This window comes from Protopterus annectens, chromosome 11.part0 (assembly GCF_019279795.1).
Source record: "Protopterus annectens isolate FY-2018-M chromosome 11.part0, PAN1.0, whole genome shotgun sequence".
Classification (NCBI taxonomy): domain Eukaryota; kingdom Metazoa; phylum Chordata; order Ceratodontiformes; family Protopteridae; genus Protopterus; species Protopterus annectens.
In genome coordinates this window covers 1,182,043,430-1,182,065,760 of record NC_056745.1, presented here as the reverse complement: position 1 = coordinate 1,182,065,760, position 22,331 = coordinate 1,182,043,430, and the positions used below count along the sequence as shown (strand labels likewise).

At 41.7% G+C, this 22,331-nt stretch overlaps 1 protein-coding gene across 1 annotated transcript in view; it reads right to left on the bottom strand.

Annotated features, from left to right (window-relative positions):
- The window catches only part of NAMPT (nicotinamide phosphoribosyltransferase), a gene marked incomplete in the record, with an annotated part of 586,193 nt that overhangs the window by 374,522 nt on the left and 189,340 nt on the right, over nucleotides 1–22,331 (bottom strand). Inside the window, 1 exon segment of the mRNA XM_044088535.1 lies at nucleotides 1,424–1,552. Coding sequence (XP_043944470.1) covers nucleotides 1,424–1,552 — 129 coding nt within the window.

Below are 22,331 nucleotides of genomic sequence, written 5' to 3'. Positions count from 1 at the left end.
GACTGCAGGTTGAAGATGCAGTTAATTATATATTTTTTATTTTATTTATTTTATTTTACATTTGTTGACCAGGCTAGTCTAACTGGATATATGTCCATTTTCAGTAGAGGTCCGGGGAGAAAAGCTCCACATTTGTTATATAGCAAGTAATGTACATAAGCTCCACATTAGTTATATAGCAAATAATGTACAAAAGAATATAAGACATCAGAGGATAGTATCAAAATTGGTTATACAAAATGGCTATTAAACAAATATATTTATATTTTTATCTATATCTTAAGGATGTTTCGGCAGTAGTACATGTGAGCAAGTGAACAACAGCTACATAATGAAAATATTTTTTTTCAAGTATAAAAGACCTGTTTTCAAGAACTGCAGTCTAGAAATTCCACAGACCTTTCTGCTAAATAATGTCATTATACCCAATGCTGTTTTAGCACAGAATCTAAAAGTAAGCAAAGTAGGATATGAGTACACATTACAAACAGACACTAAATAAAACATTTAGTCATTGGTCTTTGGAAATAGCTTGAAATCCATCAACCTACAACCTCCTTTTTCCCCAGTTTTGCACATGGGGTCGAGGTGTCACACTAACACTGGCAATCATCTACAGACAATATTACATCTATTTATATTTCAGGTTATTTCCTAAGAAGACTGCAGGTGAAATTTCAATTTATTTCAAGTGTGTCCTCATAATGCTCCCTTGTCTTGCTTTATGTTTAATGCCCCTGAATTACACCAGCTACTAGTCAAATATAGGCTGTCTCAACATGAAAAATGGTTTCTTAACTCCTACCAGCTAAAAATAAAGAAACAGCATCTACAGTAAAGTTGAATATTATCTTTACATCAATTGCAAATCACATGAGCAACTCCATTTCTATATTCGTTTCTACACGATAAAGAAACACATTCACTGGCTTACTGGCTTGTACACAATCTTAAAAGCAGTAACTGTGATGAAGGCCAACACAATGAACATGAATGAACATGAATACTTACAAAAAATGCCACGTCTGTGCTTTACACATCCAACAATGACATAAATCACCAGTCTTATACAAACAAATAGCAATACAAGTTTGACATATGCTCACTTACTGTAAATATGTACAGTTTTAATCCATGTTTTTTTCTGTGTAGTGTACAGCCTGACATTATCATACTGAATATAATTTTTCAAACTCATATGTTTTTAATTTTTACTGTACTCAGAATTACTGTGTATACTCTTAAGATGACACATTCATGCTTTTTTGTATTTGATTTGGTTATTTTCCAATTTACAGCTACTCTGCTGTAACGTATAAGCAAACACCGTCTTTCCAGGTTGTGGGTGAAATGGACTCATTTATCAGTCTGGATAAGAAATATACTAAATAAAACAAAAGTAAAATAGAAAAGTTTTACGCACCTCAACCCAGTTGGTAAGCCAGTAACACTCAGGGTCAGTGCTTTCTACTGTGAAGAGCACATTTCCTCTGGGAATAACACTTCCCTCAGAAACAGCCTTTATTTCAATTGGAAGATGCCCATCATATTTCTGTAATAAAGCAAAAAAATGTTGTTATTAATCAAATGCTTAATTGGTCGAATACAGTGTAGTAAATTTATAAGCACAAAAGTGATCATGCTGCAAACACAAGTGAAAGCATTTTCTGCAAGCCTAAGATCCAATTGAGAAGATATTCCATTCCTTTGTTCTCCCTTCATATTACTACTTTTCATTTTCCACACCTATGCTTCTAATCCCTCACCACTGAACAAACCTAGGCTTCAGATGAGCAGAAGGCCTTTCAATCTAGACTTTAGTACAGCTAGTATACTTACAGTGGTCTTGAGCAACCTAGAAAATGAACATATCCTAATACCTACCACATCCAAAAATTCAAGAACAAAAATCCTTAAGAGAGAGTCCTAAAAATTTTATCCAGAAAAAGATGGGAGGTGTGCTTACTCTATCCCCGCCCACACTGGCATTTCAAGCACCTAGACTAAAAGCTTTCCTCAAGGGCCTTGGTTCCGTCTCCAAACTGAAAGAAAATAACAAATCTATAACAAATTACACATTGGGAAAATTGCAGAAGGAACATGATAAGTTTTGAAATAGAAATTGTTTAAATGTAAAAATATATATATATATATATATGTATATATATATATATATATATATATATATATATTTAACATCAGGATCTAGGCACATAGTGTCAGGAGGCTATACTTCCATTAAGAACAAGACACTTAATTAAGGTGAGAAACAAAAAATATGAGAAACGGAAAACAGGTTGAACTATAACTTTGAAAACTGAAATAAACAAGTTAGACAAACTAAACAGTGTGAGACAAGATCAAGACAAATTTAAAGAAAATGTAGATAAACATATTGAGCATAATAGGAAACAATTTTATAAGTAAATACATACAAATTAACAAACTGTGTAGATTTTAAAATTTATACTCAGACACGACAGATTACAGATACATTTGCAAAATCTTATGCAAAGCAGTTTAATTCCATAAAGGGGTGACAAATTTTCCTCGCAACATACATGTAACTTCAGTATCTGAAATTAAATGAGATTACATTGAAAAAAAAAAAACGATCAAACAAAGCACATAGAGGGGACCGCATTAGTAATAACGACCCAAGAACATGCTGGCATGAACTTACAGTACCATATTGTGTTATTCACTATGTCATTTAAATATGGGGATTCCTCAAGATTGAAGACATATGTGCATTTGTTAAACCTATCTTTAAGGGAAAAGGGATGAGGACAAACCCAGAGTCATACAGACCCATAAGTTTACTTTAATGTTGTGGAAAAATAAAGGAGAACCTTACTTTGGATAAGTTATAGTCAAAAATGGACAGGTTGGGGCCTGAATCCATATATCAGCATGTATGCATATATTGAAAGTAGATCTACAACTACCTGTAGCATGATGTCCTATAACATAACAACACGGATAAATAAAAAATTGTGCTGTAATTTATATAAACACGAATTTGATAGGGTCATACACAAAACACTGATCAATAAATTAGAAGGTACTAATGTATCGATGTACCCTTGATAAGATGGATAGCTGTATGGTGCTTACAAACAGGAAATAGCAAGTATCATACAGAAATTGGACTACTGAAATAACAGGGCCTTGTCTTTCGCCCCTTAATTGTTTAGATTGCATCTTTCAGATCTTTTTCATCCGAGGTGTTCTACAGTATGTATGAAGATGACTTGAAAATTGGTAAACTGATTACATGTTACAGTCAAGTTCTTTGGCAAACATGCCCTAAATTGAACATTTCGGCACAAGAGAATAACATGCCGATAAATACATCAAAAACTAAGCATATGAGATTTGGGAGACAGACTGAAAGGTGAATATTTAATACAGCACGCAGTGACTGAAACTGTAGATTCATTTAAGGATTTTGGTATACAGGCAGATCCAGCTTTGAGTTTTTCTAATCAAATCAACCAATTAGTTAATAGTTATAGAACTACAGGTTGTATAAAGTCTAGGAACTCAGAAATTATGAAATTATTGTTAGTTACATTAGACCCACACTTGAGTATGGAATAACAATATGGAAACCATATAAGAAAACAAGCATTAGTAAATTGGAAAGAGTGCAATGGTAATATACCAAAAGCATCCATGGATGTGAAAATTTAAGTTGCTATGAAACACTATAAACATCTGAAATTCTACAGTGTCTGAGAAATTTAAATAAGACCTTATTGAGGTGCATAGGGCATTTACAGACAACTGCCTCAGGGAATGTTTGGGGTTATCAAAAAGTAGTAAGAGAATTATCAGAAAACCTATGTAGCAGATTTTATAGGAATTAGAGGTGTATTCATTGGTTTTCTGAGATAGTACTTGATGTATGGAACATTCAAGCAAGCACTAGTTTAGATACATTTAAGAATACTGTACACACTTACTATAGGAATACCTGTTTTGGTATATTGACAAGCTAATAGGGTATTACTGTCCATTTTGTATGTATGTATGCATGTATGTATGTACATACATGGGTAGAAAGACCCATAATCACAGTGAAAAACAAGGTAGGCAATGAATGGGCTATTTCAGAAGTACCTCTCAAAGACGTTTTGTTTTGATATGGTTGGTAGTAACATATTTGCACTGCCCTAATTTGAGACAAATCATGGTGCAAAATTCAAAGTTATTAAAGTGCTTAACAGTCTAAGCATTTTTAAAATAAATTACAAACATGATAAAGACAATATCACATGCAATAGTCAAAAAGGGGAAAATGTAACGTGATTAAACTATCAGTGGAATTTTTGTCAACTGAATAAACAAAACAAGAAGACAACATGACAAAGCCATCTATTATAACAGTTTCAACAGAACTCTCTATTCTATTCCAAAGTACCACTGTGGTAAAAGGTTTTATCAGAAAGGCAATAGTTTCTTGAAGTTAACACTTACTTAACATTGGAGCCAAGTACTTTGTAGTGACTCAAATAAATGGAACTATTAGCCACGAAATATAGAAGGTTCTCAAAATGACAAACTGAAACTATCTGCAGTTTGTGTTATATTACTCTTCAATGAAATTCAACTTGCTCAATCCATATTTCCAAAAATGAAAGGCCAAATCACTTGCCAAACTCAATACGGAAACTACTAAGTTCAGTTTTCTTCTCTTTCTAATGTTTTTATCTCCAATAATCTATCCTATTTATCATGTGGATATCCACCAAACAGTGCTGTTAAAATGCACCCATTTTTTTAAAACTTCATGTATCTGGGTTAAAAGCAAAGACACTAGAACACAGATATGATGCAATACCATTCACTGGGATGGCAGAGGTTCTGCAATTACTCAAGTTTTTCAGCTAGCAAATGCCATTCTTTGGGAGTTATTGCCGAGTTACTCATGTTAGATAAAGTGCTAACACATCGACCTCTGTCTAAAAAGGGGAAGTACACCATTTATTTCAAATTGGTATAATGCCAGTGTGGGAAAAAATCAACTCACATGCGCTGTGACACTTAATGAGAAAATAGATCAGAGTATGAGAGATGTGAAGGGAAATTGGTTAAATACAGATAAGGAAAACAAGAATTTAAAATTTGCTAGTCTGTCTAATGTCACACACTCAAACACACAGACACACACACCCGAGATGCATATTTTTTCCACACTGGCATTTTTCTAGGTCCTTTCTAACCAGATGGAAATAAATGATTTATTCCCCTTTCTAGGCACAACTAGTAACTTAACTCCCAGTGAAGGATCAACCAACACAACATTTCTTAATTTTTATTCTTATAGATGAGGTATTCAGCCAAGATGCCAAAGCTTTAGTTTAAGCACAGACATGCACAATACTTAAATACCCTGACTGAACCAGTGACTTTTTAAGAGTTTTCAGTAATCAGAAACCGGAAAGTCTTTCAATCCATTTATGTTGTTTTCACCTAGAAAGTGTGACTGCTTAGATGTATCAGCAAATTGTTTAACTTGGGATCTAAATGCTTGATAGCTGATACTAAGACAGATGAAGTAACATTGCTAGCCAACCAAGTTCCACACCAACTATCCCTACTCCTGAAGTTAAAATGCCACATCTAAGTACTATATGACTAACATATAAATGCCATTTCTATTTCAGAGTAGAGTGTTACTCTTACTAAATGTTAACTGCCAATGAACATGTAAAGAATGTAAAATTCTTTCACTTTTATACTGAGCCCTGGAAAAGAAAGCATGCAGGTTTACTGACTGGTTTAGAGACGTTTCATTGACAAGCATAGGCATGGGGAGTGTAGGTGAAGTTAGAGTTTAATTTGTCAGCCAGTAGATTCACATGTCACACTGCTTGGTAAAGGTAGTACTATTTACCACCCATTCAGCACTCTGCTGTGTTTTACTTTTAAGGTTTTGGACATAGTTATAGAAAGCCTTGTGATCGGCTTTAGCCTGAGTGGCTAACTTGACCTCATAAATGGCCTTGTTGCATTTAGTTAGTACTCAGTCTTCTGTGTGAGCTGGAGTCATTACAAGAGTTGCTCCTTCTGACTTTGGCCATGATTTTTTTCCTTTTGTTAGATACCCTGTTACGGTTAGGATTCCACCAGTGAGATCTGTTTTGGGCTTACTTCTGGTAGGTACAGCAGTCTCTAGGACATCTTCAGGAAGAAATTATAGTCTCAGACATGAGTATCTCCTTAAGTCAGACCTTGTAGATGCACATCTGGAAGATGTATCAGTAGTATCACAACTGCATCAGATACAGTGCCTAGCTACCTAGGTAGTGGAACCCAGCAAAGTTAAAGACGTTTTATTGTCTGATTAGGCATGACAATCAGTAATTTACTCATGTCCCCCATAATACATGGTGTTTGTCAGATTCCAGAGAAATCAAGGTCTAAAGAAAAATGTTTATACAGGGATGTGTGTGCCTGGAACTTTGTAAAGCCTGTTTTAGGTAATGGAGGTTGAGATTACTGTATTATGGAAGCTATAGGAAAAGAATACTGCAAAGCTTCTAATACCAGAGATACAGTAGAAGGTTGGGGATTCCTATACATAACACATCAGAAACTTGCTTTCCTTCCCAACGGAAATGCTGCATCATCTTTAACACAGTGTCTCCAAAGTAAAGTTCCTCTAAAGTGGAGTCCGGGAACATAGCATATTTGTCTTCCAATTCAATTACAACCAGTGAATGAATCTGAGAGGAAAAAGCTAAAGAATGCACATCACAATTTGAAATTTTTTCTTCTTCAGAAGAATCTTAATATGAGGGGAGGGAGATGAAAAACTCTACAGAAAAATTAAGGAGGCTTTAGGGACATAGTTGCCTTAAAAAGCCACAGGAAGAAATCATACCATTTATTCTGAGAATCCCTAATAACAGTAGGAGTAGAACATGAATAATGTTTTGTCTTTTGCTTCTTTTTCCTATGATCAGCAGCTTGATAATAATAATAGTGAGTATCTGACCCCTTGCTGTACTTCAATCAGGGCACCTGGAACTTCTTTGCAGACCAAAATTTGAGGGATTAGAAAAGCAGGATATAACAAGGTGCTGCCCCTCATCAGGCTCCAGTGGGAGCAGCAGAAAAAACTGGGTGGAGAAGGGCTCACCAAATACCACAGCAAAGATGTCCATGTCTGACTAGACAACAAAAGCTTCACATTTTGATTTTTTGAGCTTCTTTTTTGAGTGCTAAGGGACATCTGACTGGGAAGAAACAAAGGCCATTGTACCCTGTTGGAGCATCTTGCGTATCTGGTTTTAAGGGTATACTGAAGAAAGATAAAAGAGTCCCTAATGTTTTAGCACAAAAGATTGACAAATGGAGCACATATTATGGCTATAACTGGGATGTAGTCACACTAAATACTTGTTCTACTCATCTTTAAGGTATCTACCTCTCATAGTCACATTTACTCCTCCCAGTTGACATAAAATATAAAAAAAGTTATGTACTCACTATAAAGTTACATCTGTATTGTCCATTTTCATTCTTCTTCAACTGATGGGTCTTGGATCAGACTCAGATCAGACTCGGTGTCTTCTTCCAGATCCTCAAATCCAGACTCTCGAGCTCCTTCCTTTACCCACAATGCCCCATCAGCCTAACATACCTCAGATCAAGTTTGCTGTCTATAGAAGATAATTGATAAAATGTTAAGAGAACTTAAAACGATAAAGAATAAGAAAAAACTGGAGCTCAGACAAGGAACAGCAGTTCCCAAAGTGATATCATTAGGCCTCTCCAGGAGCATAGGGAAGAGGGTTAGGAGGGTGAAAAGTTGAGAAGGAATGAAAAGGGACAACACAAATGTAACGTATTTTTTTATCGGATGTCAATTTCATTCATTCCTCAACTGATGGGACAGTCTCTCCAGCTATATGAACCTTGGTCGGTCCTCATGGAAGGGTATTTCAGAATACTGCAGAGCCAAAGACAGTTCTATTCCTAGAAACCAAATTCAATTTGCAATAAGCAATAATGGTATGAGCACTGGAACAAGTGGCAGTTGCACAAATATCATGTATGGAAGTTCTTGACCAAAAAGCTGAGGATACAGCCACAGACCTTGGAATGCACTCTAAGAGGCTTAAGGCAAGGACAAGCCTCTTTTACTACAGACCAAAGAGATGCAATTGGTTAATCATTTGACCAGTGTACCTTTAGAGACTGACTTGGCTAATATGTTAGGTGAGGAAGATACAAACTGGTCAGTCTTACTGAAATCTTTGGTTTGATGAAAATATAACTGAAGCTGTCCATGTACATCCAATAGATGGAGCATGTACTCTACCATTTTTGAAAAATGTGGAAAGAAAACTGGGAGGTTACTGACCTGGTTTATATTAGACTCAGAAGTTACAGTAAACAAAAAAGACAGGCTGGTCCATAAGGAAACCCTGTCTTTGGGAAAACCCAGTAAGGGGGTTTGGAAGAGAGAGCCTGGAGTTCATATACTCATCTGGCTGATGTAACAACAACTAGAAATGGTTTTCCAAGACAAACATAAGGTCTGGCCCGAATGAAGGTTCAAAGGAGCTTTGGGTCAGAGCTTGAAGCAAAACAGTTAAATCCCAGTAAGGAGTACGATCATTACTGGAGGTCTAAGTAAAAAAAAACTTTCTTTGAGAAAAGCTTTGCATAATTCAGAAGAAGCTAAGAAAAAATTATTTTCATGTGGATAGAAGTTTGAAATGGCAGCCAACTGGACTTTAATAGCAGAAAAGCCCCTCATTGAAAACTGAAGCTAGAAACTCAAGTACAGCTGGTATAGGGGCAGAAAAGGGGTCTAGATCCCTCTTAAGGGCCCAGAACGTAAATCTATTCCATTTACTTTTAAAAATATTTCTAGTGGAGGCTTTTTGAGAAGATAACAAAATATTACAGACCGTTGATGAAAAAGTACAGTTGTGTACACTTACCATAAATGTAGATGTTAGAGTGTATTCACTGTTGCAGTCATCACATCTGGGTTATCTACTTGCAGGTAGCTTTCAGCTGGCGTGAATACCAGAGTCTTGGATTCCTGCGTCGGATGCTGTCTCTTCTTCCATGACATCAGGTCATCAGGGGTATAAAACATGCAGCCGATGCCATTACATCAGTTTTTCTTGCCCCAGATGTCAGGTGCCCCCACAACAGGAAGCAATTATATGTTAGGGTACACCTCCATCAAAAAGCAAATACACCAGAAAAAGTACAGTTTTGTACCTACCATAAATGTAGATGTCCGAGAGGTATGCATCTGCAGTCCTAACAAATGGGTTGTCCTGGCCTCAGGCAGCCCTTCGGTCGGCCGGATTCCAAAGTCTGGGTCTGGCCTCGGCTGATGTTGCACTTCACCCGACGTCATAGCTGCAGTTCAGCGGGTATAAAGGCATCAGCCGACGCCATCTTCCTCAGTGTTTCTTGCCCCAGATGCCAGGTGCCCTCTAGGAAGGCTAAATTTGGATAAATGCAAATGTTTCCAAACAATAGAGAGCAAATAGAAATAAACATGTATATACATATATACAAACAAATACACCATAATAGATTCCCCCAGCTAGCTACAAGATGGGCAAATACCCAAGGAGTACCACAGAGGGGAAGGAGGGTGTCGACTGCAGATGCATACCTCTCGGACATCTACATTTATGGTAGGTACAAAACTGTACTATGTCCTTCAAGGATGCATCTGCAGTCCTAACAAATGGGTAGAATACCATAGCCAAACTGGGGGAGGAGGCACTAAGGAGGCACTAAGAGTTTATGGTGTAGTTAAGATCCCTTGCAAAACAGCAGTGGCAAAACCTACTCGGGATCTGGAGTATAAAGGTAGATTATAATGCTTGGCAAATGTATGCACGGAGCTCCAAGTAGCAGCCTCTAAAATGTCTTTGGTAGCCACACCGTGAAGAAAGCTGTAGTAGTGGCTGTAGCCCTTGTGGAGTGAGGTCTGATGTTTTCTGGAGTTGCCTTTCCATGAAAAGAGTAACACAATCTAATGCAATTTCCTATCCATTTTGAGATTGTTTGTTTTGAAATTGCTTTTCCTTCCATTCCTGTTGCATATGCTACCAGAAGCTGGTCAGTTTTTCTGTTGTTCTTGGTTCTGTCCAGGTAGTAGCGCAATTGTCTGTGTACATCCAAAGTATGCAGTAATCTTTCCCCCCTGTTCTGCGGGTTGGGGAAGAATGTTGGTAGGTGTATTGCTTGGTTTAATGATACCCTGGAGACCACCTTTGGCATAAAGGTAGGATTAGTTCTCATGGACACTCTATCCTGATGGAAGATAAGGAAGGGTTGTACTGCCATTAATGCCTGTAATTCAGAAACCCTTCTGGCTGAAGTGATTGCAAGCAGGAATGCAGTTTTCCAAGATAAGTACTGTAATTCTGCTGTTGCTGCTGGTTCAAAAAGGGGAAGTGTCAACTTTTCTAATATAAAGTACAAGTCCCATGTAGGCAATGGTGGTTTCCTTGGTGGCTTTACATTTTTAATACCTCTGAGAAACTGCCTGAGTAGAGGTTGAGAAAAGACTGGAGGATCCATGTTGTATTCTGCTGAAATTGCTGATGCATGAATCTTAATGGAGGAGTAAGAGAGACCATTGTGGAAAAGCTCTGCTAAGTATTCCAGGATATTAGCTATGTTTGCCAATGATGCATCTACTCCTTTTGTTGCACTCCAAATGAGATATCTTTTCCATTTTGCTGAATAAGTTTTCCTTGTTGAGGGTCTGCGAGCCTCCAAGATAATGTCTTTAACCCTTTGAGATAAATTTGGGTTATTTTGCCTTATATAATGTTCCAAGCAGCTAGTTGCAGTGTTTTCAAGTTTGGATGCAGGATCTTGAAGTTGTTCTGTGTTAGCAGAAGAGGTAGTAGGGGTAGAGGCCATGCGTGTTCCCGGGACATACTCCTCAGTAGTGGGTACCAATGTTGTCTCGGCCAGTCTGGAGCTATCAAGATGATCCTCGGGTGATCTTCTTTGATCTTCAGTAGCACTTTGTGCATCAAAGGAAAAGGTGGGAATGCATATGCTGTCAGGTTTTCCCAACTGAAGGATAGGGAGTCCACCTTCCAAGCAAGTGGGTGGTATGTTCTTGTGCAGAATTTTTTCAATTGGTGGTTGTGTGGGGATGCGAACAGGTCTATTTCTGGCAGTCCCCATTTCCTTGTGATGGTTTTGAAGATGTCTGGATGCAGCATCCATTCGTGGGCATCCGTGGTGGTTCTGCTTAAGATGTCTGCTAGTATATTTTCTTTTCCTGGCAGAAATATGGCCTGGAGTTGAATGTTGAGGCTCAGGGCCACATTCCAGAGGTCCATTGCCATCCGGCATAGAGGATATGAATGTGTGCCTCCCTGTTTGTTGATATACCACATAACTGTGGTGTTGTCCGTCCTTATCAGCAAATGACCCTGTTGAAGAAGTGGTCTGAATGTCTGAATTGCCTGTTTCACTGCCAGCATCTCTTTTTGATTTATGTGTAGGTTCATCTGGTCTTGAGTCCATAAGCCTTGTATGCACTTGTCCACCATGTGTGCCCCCCAACCGAGGTCTGAGGCGTCCGTGGTGATAGTCTGGCTTGGGTGAGGCCTGTGGAAGGGCAGTCCTTTGTTCAATTGACAGGCCTGGGCCCACCACTGGAATTCTTGCTTCAGGCATGGAATTATTGGAATTTGGGTTTCTAGGCTGTGCTTGTGCTGAGACCATAAATTCCTCAGGTACCATTGCAACTTCCTCATATGTAGTCTGGCATGTGGAATTAATATTATGCAGGATGCCATGTAACCCAGGGCTTGCAGGATTTTCCTTGCTGTAAGCTGGTTCTCGTTGTTAATGCCATGAAATAGAGTGGTAGCTGCTTCTGTTTTTCTGCTGTGAGGAATGCCATCTGGTTTGATGTGTCCAGTTCTGCACCCAAGAAGGTTATCCTTTGGGATGGTATCAGCCTTGACTTTTTTGTGTTGACTGTGTATCCCAGGGCTTGCAGCAGGTGAATAACCTTTTTCAAATCTGTTGTTAATTTGTCTTTGCTGTGCGCTTGTAACAGGCAGTCGTCCAGGTATGGATAAATTTGAATTCCCTGAAGCCTGCAGTGAGCAATTACTGATGCCAGGCATTTCGTGAATACTCTGGGCGCAGTAGACAAGCCAAAAGGCAATGCTGAGAATTGATAATGCTCTGATCCTGCAAGAAATCTGAGGTATCTTCTGCAATTTGGTCGTATGGGGATGTGCAGGTATGCCTCCTTGAGATCCAGAGTCACCAGCCAAGACTCCTTGCCCAGCATGAGAAGAAGTTGCTGTAGGGTCAGCATCTTGAATTTTGGAACAATATGTGTTTAGAGCGGACAGGTCGAGGATAGGTCTCCATTGGATCTCCTTTCTTGGTACCAGGAAAAGCCTTGAATAAAATCCTTGTCCTTGTTCCATAGCCGGTACCTTTTCTATAGCTCTCATGCTTAGTAAGTGGTCTATTTGCTGTAGATCGTTTGTCCTTTGGTTTGGAGGTAGGTTTGGCATTCCTCTCTTCCTTGGAAGAGTATGGAAGTGAAACCTGTAGCCTTTGTCTATTGTCTGTAAAATCCATTTGTCTCCTGTAATGTAATGCCAATTTACTGAGAATAAGGCTAGCTTTCTGCCTAAGGGTGCTCCCAGTTGTTCCCTGGTAGGCGGTTTCAGAGCCAAGTCACTGTGATTGTCCTGTGGAAGTGGTAGTGGCTGGATCTGTGGCAGTACTTCTCTGGCTGTTAGGCTGCCACTGACGTCCCCTGTAGGCACCTCTGGATTGACCTCTGCCTCTAGGGCGTCTATTTCTGCTTCTTTGTGCTCTGGTGGTGTCTGGAAAGGACCAATTCTTGGAAGGCCAGTTCCTACTAAATCTCGGAGGCTGGACCTGTAAGAAATCCTTGACTGTCTGGACAGATTTAGCTTTTTCTTCCACCTTCTTCAACACTTGCTGTGCAGGGGAACCAAACAAACTGTGCTTTTCCATGGGAGCATCTAGAAGCTTTGACTTGACATGGTCTGGTAATGATTGCTCTTTTAACCATGCATGCCTTCTGATCACTGTACCAGTCATAGCTGATCTAAAGGAAACCTCCAGTGCGTCACAGCCACATTTTAAGGAATGATTACTGACCTGCTGAGTGTTATGCACCAAATCCTTAAGGGACTTATGGTCTAAAGGCTCAGGCGAGGACAGTTTTTTAGTGAGCTGATCTAACAGAAATTCCTGATACTGAATCATGTGGAATTGACAGTTTAAGGCCCTAGCCGAAAGAGTAGCAGAAGTATAAACTTTTTTACCCCATCTCTCCAATGCCCTAGATTCTCTTTCAGAGGGAGGGGTTTTGGCAGAGGCAGCTGCTACAGCTTTGGGGCCCTGTGAAATAGTTTCAGGATCTGCAATAGGAGCCTTATACAAAAGATAATGTGTGTCCGGAACCCTGTAGTATCTGTCGGGCTTAGCAGGGGCCGGAGGCAGTTAGTCAGGGGCAGTACAAGCATCATCAAATGCATCATCCACAACTGTAAGTACTGGAGGAATAGCTAAAGGCCTATGCTGTGGTAAATGTAAAAAGGTCATAAGCCTTTTCCTAGAGTCTGAAAAATCCTGGCCCTGCCATTGAAATTGTTCCCTCATAGCATGCAAGGTTTCCCCAAAAGAAAATTCCTCAGGAGGAGAGGCAGAAGGTATGGAATCCTCTGCATCAGAGTCCTCATATGGAGAATAAGGGCCTTCTGGAGGATTAGTATTTTCTGAATCATCAGAGGAGTAATCTGAAGAAACTGGCTCAGGGGGCTCTGCTCTAGGCCTCTTCTCTGGAGGTGGATGAGAGGCCCTGTCAGGGTGAGACTGGGTTCCCCTGATCAAAGAAATGAGATCCTCTGCTAGACTAAGCATTTGAGTATTAGAGCTAGGCCTGTGAGTGGTGGTTTTAGCAGGCACGGCCTTTGAAGATTTAGCTGCTTTAGCCCTGGCAAAATGGATGCAGGGGCCTAGCAGCTCACGTGCAGGAGTAGATACATCTAAGGGGATAGTATCTGATAAATCCTGAGAAACTGTAAGAGCAGGTGGATTTTCCGTAGCAGATTCAGCCATGCTGGAAGAGGCCTCGGTAGTAGGAGGCATGCCGGGGAAGGGCGAAACTCCGGACTTCGGTTTCAGCTGAAACCGAGACATGGTTGGCTTAATGTCGGCCCTTTTCTTACGCTTTTAGCTAAATGTTCTCCGACGGCATGATATAAGCAAAACGAACCGAAAAACTCCTCTGCAAACTCCGACCGACGTCTAAGTGTCCGTCGGTTGAAGGAAGCACAGGCTAGACAAGCTGGTACGTCGTGGTCTGGGCCTAAACAAGGTAGGCAGTAAGAGTGGAAATCTTTATGAGGTATTTGTTTCCCACAAGTTAAACAGTTATTCACTTTTCTGACATCGGCTGAGGAAAGAGTCCCCAACGGGTACTTAGCTTTTAGAAGTCTTCGGTAGTAGCAATCTCTGGTTCTGACCGACCGGCACTTGCAAACAGCTTCTGCTTCGCTATACGTGGCAAGAAAGACTGAGGAAGATGGCGCCGGCTGATGCCTTTATACCGCTGTACTGCAGCTATGGCGGGTGAAGTACGACATCAGCCGAGGCCAGACCCAGACTTTGGAATCCGGCCGACCGAAGGGCTGCCTGAGGCCAGGACAACCCATTTGTTAGGACTGCAGATGCATCCTTGAAGGACATCTTAAATACACCAAACAAGAAGGAAAGGTAGAGTCAAGAGAAGTCAGGGGGCTGGAGGGAGGGTAACCAGGACTGCAACAGTGAATACACTCGAACATCTACATTTATGGTAAGTGCACACAACTGTACTATGTTCTTCGTTTTTCACTGTTGCAGTCATCACATTTGGGTTGACTCCCAAAGCTAAGGAAGAGAGGAGGAAGTTAGAGAGCATTAGGGCCAGCTATTAAGCCCTGCAAGACTGCAGTGGCAAAACCAGCTCTGGATTTAGAAAAAATAGGCATGTGGTAATGCTTGGTGAAGGTATGTACAGAGCTCCAGGTAGCAGCTTCTAGGATGTCCCTGGTAGGGACTCCTCTGAGAAAGGCTGTAGAGGTAGCTGCAGCCCTGGTGGAATATGATCTTATCCCCTGTGGGGTAGGTTTTCCATGGTGCTTGTAGCAGAAATGAATGCAATGGCCTATCCATTTAGAAATGGTTTGCTTTGAAATGGCCTTCCCCTCTGCCCCTGCAGCAAAGCCAACTAGCAGCTGTTCAGATTTTCTGAGAGGCTTAGTCCTGTCCAAATAAAATCTAAGTTGTCGGTGCAGGTCCAGAGAGTGCAGTATTCGTTCTCCTTTGTTTTGTGGATTAGGGAGAAAAGTAGGCAAATGAATGGACTGATTTAGGGCCACACTAGACACCACCTTGGGCATAAAAGAAGGATTGCTCCTTAGGGAAACCCTGCCTGCATGGAAGATAATGAAGGGCTCCACTGCCATGAGGGCCTGTAATTCAGACACTCTTCTTGCTGAAGTGATGGCTAGAAGGAAGGCTGTTTTCCAAAAAAGGAATTTCAACTCTGCAGTTGCAGCTGGCTCAAAGGGAGGGAGAGTGAACTTTTCCAATACAAAGTTAAGATCCCAGGCTGGAGTAGGGGTTCTCCTGGGGGGGGGGGTCTTACATTTTTGGCCCCTCTAAGGAATTGCTTTAACAGGGGGTGAGAGAAGAGGGGTAGCTAAGTATTATAATGTGCTGAAATGGCAGAGGCATACATTTTAATTGACAAGAAGGATAGGCCCTTGTGGAGCATTTTTGTTAAGTACTGAAGAATATGAGGTAAGCTGGGCAACGTTGTGCCCCCCCCCCCCCAGGAACAGTATCTTTTCCACTTTTCAGCATAGGATTTTCTAGTACTAGGCCTCCTTGCCTCCAGAATGACATCTAGCATCTGCTTATTGAGGGATGCTATTGTGGAGAGATCAAGGAATTAGCCAGGCTGCAAGGTTCAGGGTTTGAAGCTAAGGGTGCAGAATCTGGCCCGTCTGCTGGGACAGCAGAGAAGGGGTGTGAGGCAGGTGCCATGGTTCCAGCAGTGTCATACTGCGCAAGAGGGGGTAACAGTGCTGGCGTGGCCAGTCTGGTGCAATCAGTATTGTCCTTGGCTTGTCCTGTTTGATCTTTTGCAGACCTTTGAGAGGAGAGGCAGAGGAGGAAAGGCATAAACCGATAGGCTTTCCCAGGTAATGGACAGGGCACCCACTTTCCAAGCTTGACTGTGGGGAATCCTTGAGCAGAATTTGTCCAATTGGTAGTTATGAGGAGAGGCAAACAGGTCTACCTCTGGAGTCCCCCATTTGCTCCTCAAGAGGCTGAATATTTTTGGTTCCAGTTTCCATTCGTGTGGGTCCATGAGATTACTGCCTAGGTCGTCTGCCAGTGAATTTAGCTTTTCTGGCAGGAATTGAGCTTGTAGGTGCACTTGGTAGCTCAAGGCTCTGTTCCACAGAGCCATGGCTAGTCTGCAGAGAGGGTACGAGTGGGTTCCCCCCTGCTTGTTTATGTACCACATAACAGTGGTGTTGTCTGTCTTACAATAGTTGTCCTGAAAGAATGCAGTCTTTGAAGGCTATCAGGGAATTCTGTACAGTTAACATTACTTTTTGGTTGATATGCAGGTGCATCTGTCTCGGGTTCCATTTGCCCTGAATGCACTGCCCTGCCAAGTGAGCCCCCCATGCATAGTCTGATGAGTCTGTTGTTAGGGTTTGGGTGGCGGGGGATAGAGTGAAAGGGAGCCCCTTGTTGTGGTAGCAGGCCTTTGACCACCAAAGGAACTCTGTCTTTATACAAGGAATGATAAGAATCATTGATTCCAGGTCCTGTGAATGTTGACACCATAGGCTTTTTAGATACCATTGTAGTTTCCTCATATGCAGTCTTGCATATGGAATTAGTAGAATGCAAGAGGCCATGAACCCCATGGCTTGCAGAATTTTCCTTGCAGATAACTGGGTCTTTGTGGCCAATAGTTTGAAGTAGTTTGTCAAATAAACTTGTTTCTCTGTAGTGAGGAAAGCCATCTGGGAAGTTGTGTTCAAACTTGATAAACTTGTTTCTCTGTAGTGAGGAAAGCCATCTGGGAAGTTGTGTTCAAACTTGCTCCCAGGAATACAATCTGTTGCCAGGGTACTTGGTGAGATTTCTTTTTGTTTATGGTGTACCCCAGTGAGGTCAGAAGCTTCTTTACGAATGCCAGATGTTTTAATAGCAAGTCCTGGCTTTCTGGCTGAATCAGACAATCGTCCAAGTATGGATATATTTGAATATTTCTCTGCCTGCAAAATGCAATGGCTGGAGCAAGACACTTTTTGAAAACTCTGGGTGCAGTAGATAAGCCAAAGGGAAGTGCAGAGAACTGATAGTGCATGGAGCCCACCCTGAAGCATAGGTATTTCCTGCAAGATTCCCTTATTGGAATGTGCAGGTAAGCTTCCTTTAAGTCTAAGGTTGCCAACAAGGCATCTTTGCCTAGCATAGGAAGCAGCTGTTGAAGTGTTAGCATTTAGAATTTTGGGATTACCAGAAAGGTGTTTAGAATAGAGAGGTCCAGGATAGGACACCAGCAGCGGTCTTTTCTGGGTACCAGGAAAAGTCTTGAATAAAAACCTTGTCCCCTTTGTTCTGCTGGGACAGGTTGAATAGCCCTGATACTTAGAAGAGAGAGAACCTACTGTTGGGCCTCCACCCACTGATTTGGGGGTAGGTCTGGCCATCCGTTTGGGGTTGGTAGGATGTGAAAGTGGAATCTTTATCCTTGGGAAACTATATTCAAAACCCATTTGTCTTGGGTAATGAGTTCCCAGTTTTTTGCATGCAGGGCGAGCTTTCCTCCTAAGGGAGCAGGCAGATGAGCAGGGCTTGGAAGGGTTAAGGTTAAGTCATTGTGCCATTTTTCCGTAGGGGCGTGGCTTACTACTCCCTGCTTTGGAAGTGGGAGCCCCCCACTGCTTATGCTTGTACGTAGCCTGAGACTGTAACCTGGGTGGTCTGCTGTTCCTGGGTTTGGACTGAGAAGGCTTGGAAGCGACCGGAAAGGACCAGTTCTTTGAAGGCCACCACCTACTAAATCTGGGAGGCTGTACTTGTAGGAAATCTTTAACAGTTTGCATAGATTTAGCTTTTTCCTCCATCCTTTTGAGGATTTCTTCTGCTTTGTTGCCAAACAGGCGGTCTTGGTTTAAGGGAGCATCCAGTAATTTAGCTTTAACATGATCTGGCAAGTATTGCTCCTTAAGCCAAGCATGCCTTCTAAGTACAGACCCAGTGACAGCAGCCCTGCAAGATGCTTCTAAAGAGTCAAAACCACATTGCAAAGTATGTTTACCAACTTATTCTGCAGAATGCATTAAGTCCTGTAATTCTTTGTGTTCAGCACAGTCAGGAATCATCATTTTCTGTTTAGGCAGTCCAATAACATGCTACTGGTACGTTAACATATGAAACTGGCAATTTAAAGCCCTAATGGCCAAAGTAGCAGAAGTGTATACCTTCTTGCCCCATCTGTCCACTGCTCTAGAATCTCTATCAGAAGGGGTAGGATTTATGGCAGCAATAGCCTTAATGCCTTTTGGTCCTTGGGAAATGGTCTCTGGATCTGCAGTAGGATTCTTGAAGAGGAACTTGTGAGAGTCAGGTACTCTGTAATACCAGTCAGGTTTTCTGGGAGCTGGAGGTAAGGTGTCTGGGGAAAGGCTAGATTCCAAGAAAGCATCATCTACAATATCGAGAACAGGAGGGGTAGCTAAAGACCTGTGTTGAGGAAGGAGTAAGAATTCCCTAAGCCTCTTTCTGGAGTCAGTAATCCTGGCTTTCCCAGTGGAAATGCTCCCAAAGAGTGTGCAAGGTTTCACCAAAAGAAAAATCTTCTGGAGGGGAAGCAGGGATAATGGAATCCTCTGCATCAGAATCCTCATAGATAGATAAGGGTAAACCCTGGTAATAAGAAGGTACAGAAATATCAGATTCCTGATCAGAAGAATCAGAAGGAAAATCAGTTCTAGGTCTCTTAGAGGGGCAAGGCTGGCTTCCCCTAATTAAAGTAATAAGGTCTTGAGCTAGTCTAAGCATTTGTTTTTTTAGGCATATGGACCTGAGCATACAGTTTGGACATCTGTTTTCTAGGCATGGTGTGAGTTTTAGGCCTGGATGAAGAAGATGGTGTCAGTTTAAAATGCAAGTCTGTAGGCCTGAATACACCCTCAGAAGCCGGTGCCTGCACAGCGGCTCCGGACCCATCCAAGGTAGAGACATCCACAGGTTCCATAGTCAAAGAAGCATCTCGCGGCATACCGGACTCCAAATGGGTCTCAGTAGAGGCCTGCAAATCTGAAGTAGCAGGTATCAGGGGCTCGAAAGCACCTCACTGAGTACTGGCGGACTGGCGACTAGCTTAACGGAAGCGTTGTTGGCAGTTTTGGACCTATGCGGTCTGTCTTTGTCTTTATCCTTATGTTTTTTCGGAAGCTCGGTAGTCAGATGGCTTAACAAATTCATTTCAGAGTATGAATACAGAGTACCAAAATAATTTGCTGCAAAGATAGCCCAACGAGGAATAGTTTGGGGGTTGAACAAGGCACTAAACCGACAGAGAGGGACGTCGTGGTCTGGGCCTAAGCAGGGAATGCAGTATGAATGAAAATTTTTATGAGGTATTTGCTTTCTACAGGTAAGAAAATTGTAACTTTTACTGACATCAGTTGGAGCAAGAAAAAAGATCCCCAATGGGGTACTTATCTTTTTGAAGACTTCAGTTCTGAAACTCGAAAACAAAAATTTCAGGAATCGGCCGACCGGCACTTGCGAACTGCTTCTGCTTCGAGCACCTCACGGCATAATGGCATCGGCTGCATGTTTTATACCTCTGAAGACCTGATGTCATGGAAGAAGAGACAGCAGCCGATGCAGGAATCCAAGAATCTGGTATTCAGGCCAGCTGAGGGCTACCTGCAGGCAGATAACCCAAATGTGATGACTGCAGCAGTGAAACACGAAGAACATCCTGGGCTGTCTAGTAATCAATAGAACTGGAGAAACTATACGAATAGTTTCAGGCCTGTTATGTGCAGATGAGTCATCCCAGACTGGTGAGACAGGAGGTCGGGACTGGGATCCAGTACCCAGGATGGATGTAGAAGATGAGGCTAGAGGAAGAGAAAACAAATCTGATCAGGCCAAAAAGGTACAATGAAGATAAGTATCCTCTTCAAATTGTATTAGAAATTTGGGGATGAGAGGTAACAGGGGTAAGCATAGATAAGACTGGAGGGAGAGCCAATTGTGGATTACAGGGCCAATCGTGGATTACAGCATCTCTCAATGATTTCTCCCCATTGTAGGGATCAGAGGAAAGAGCCTGCTGCACTTTTTGTTGAGAGAAGCAAAAAGGTCACAGCATGGCTGGTCGCATCAACAGAAAATTCTCTCTGCCACTCCTCCACTTTGACATTGAGAGACCATTCATGAGGCATCAGAACCTTCTCAGTTTATCTGCAATCACACTAGTTTCCCTGGTAGGTGCATTGCTATGAAAAAGCAGCCGGAAGAGATCACCTATTACCATACTTTCAGTGTTTCTCAACATAGTGAGTAAGATCGGATTCCACCGTTTGTTGATGTTCCAGACAACAGAAATACTGTCCATCTGAATGGCAATTGTCCGGGAAGGGATAATGTCTTAAAAGGCCAACAACAATAGGAGGCCTGCTCTCATTTCTAGAACACTGATGTGTATCCTTGCCTTTTTTGGGGACCATGTGCCTTGGACTATCCTTCCCAAGTACTAACGCCCTTCACCCTAGTTGAGAGACATCTGTGGTTAATGTGGCTGAGGGAAGGATGAACGGGTGCCCTATGGAAACTTTGTCCAAGTGAAGTCACCAAAGAAGACATTTTTTGCAAGACTGAGTGATCTTGACAAGGACGGATAAAGGCTGCTGAAGTCTAGGCCACTGTACTGATACGAGTCCATTACGTGGCTAAAAGAACTACGGTGATAGCTGCTGCCATGGACTCTAAGTCTTGTAAGATTAGTTGTGCTGGTAGAGATGTGTGTGAGATCACTTTCGTGGACTGGGATTTGACTGTCTGAATTCATGTGGGTAGAAGAGAAGCTATCTGTGTGACCATATTTATGGGGCACCTATGACCTCCAGACTCTATGTGGGTGTGAGTTGAGACAAGTTGTAATTGATTGTGATGCCTAGGTGAAGACACATCTGGAGCAACAGGACCCTTGCTTGTAGAAGTAGATGCCTGGATGGGGCAGTTAGGCGCCAGTTATCTAGGTATAGGAAATCAGTCTCCTAGAGGAGTTAGTTATAGATTGAAGGGTGGCCAGTTGTGAAGAGACTATTTTGGTCCTCCACAGACATGGACCTAGAAAGAGATGTGGAGAACTCTTTAGTCAAATCTGTTTGCAATCTGTTTGCAATCTCATGAAATGTGCCAAGTAATTCAATAACTACAGAGCAAAGGTCATTGAAGCATAAATGCGGCTACTGAATCAAGGCCTTAGATTCCCTGTTAAGGGTATGGAGAGAAGAGCTCTGCTCTGCAAGCCTTTCTTAGTGTCTGCTGCCACAACCATACCATCAACTGGGACCCCTTGCTCCAGAGTAACCTGTCCTTCAGAGGGGCTAAATATTTGTCTGGGCACTTGGGGGTGGAATTCACAGTATCCGGTTCCTTCCATCACTAGTGTGAAAAGTACAGTTTTGTACCTACCATAAATGTAGATGTTCGAGTGTCTTCACTGCTGCAGTCATTACACTTGGGTTGCTAATAAAACATACATAAAAGTAAAACCAACATTTGTTTCACTGCTGCAGTCATTACACTTGGGTTGAATCCCAAAGCTGAGTCAGGGTGGCTGGTTCTATAGAGGATTTGGTGTTGCTATGAGGCCCTGCAGCACTGCAGTGGCAAAGCCAGCTCTGGATCTAAAATAAAGAGGCAAGTGGTAATGCTTGGTAAAGGTGTGCACTGAACTCCAAGTTGCAGCTTCCAAGAAGTCTTTGGTAGGTACTCATCTAAGGTAGGCAATAGAAGTGGCAGTTGCCCTGGTGGAATGTGGTCTAATGTTACTACGTACAGGTTTCCCATGCTATGTGTAGCAGAACTGGATACAGTGTCCTATCCACTTTAAATGGTCTGCTTAATAGCCTTTCCCTGTGATCCTGCAGCATATGCTACAAACTGAAAGCTTTTGTTTTGTCCAAGTAGAAACGTAATTGTCTGTGTATGTC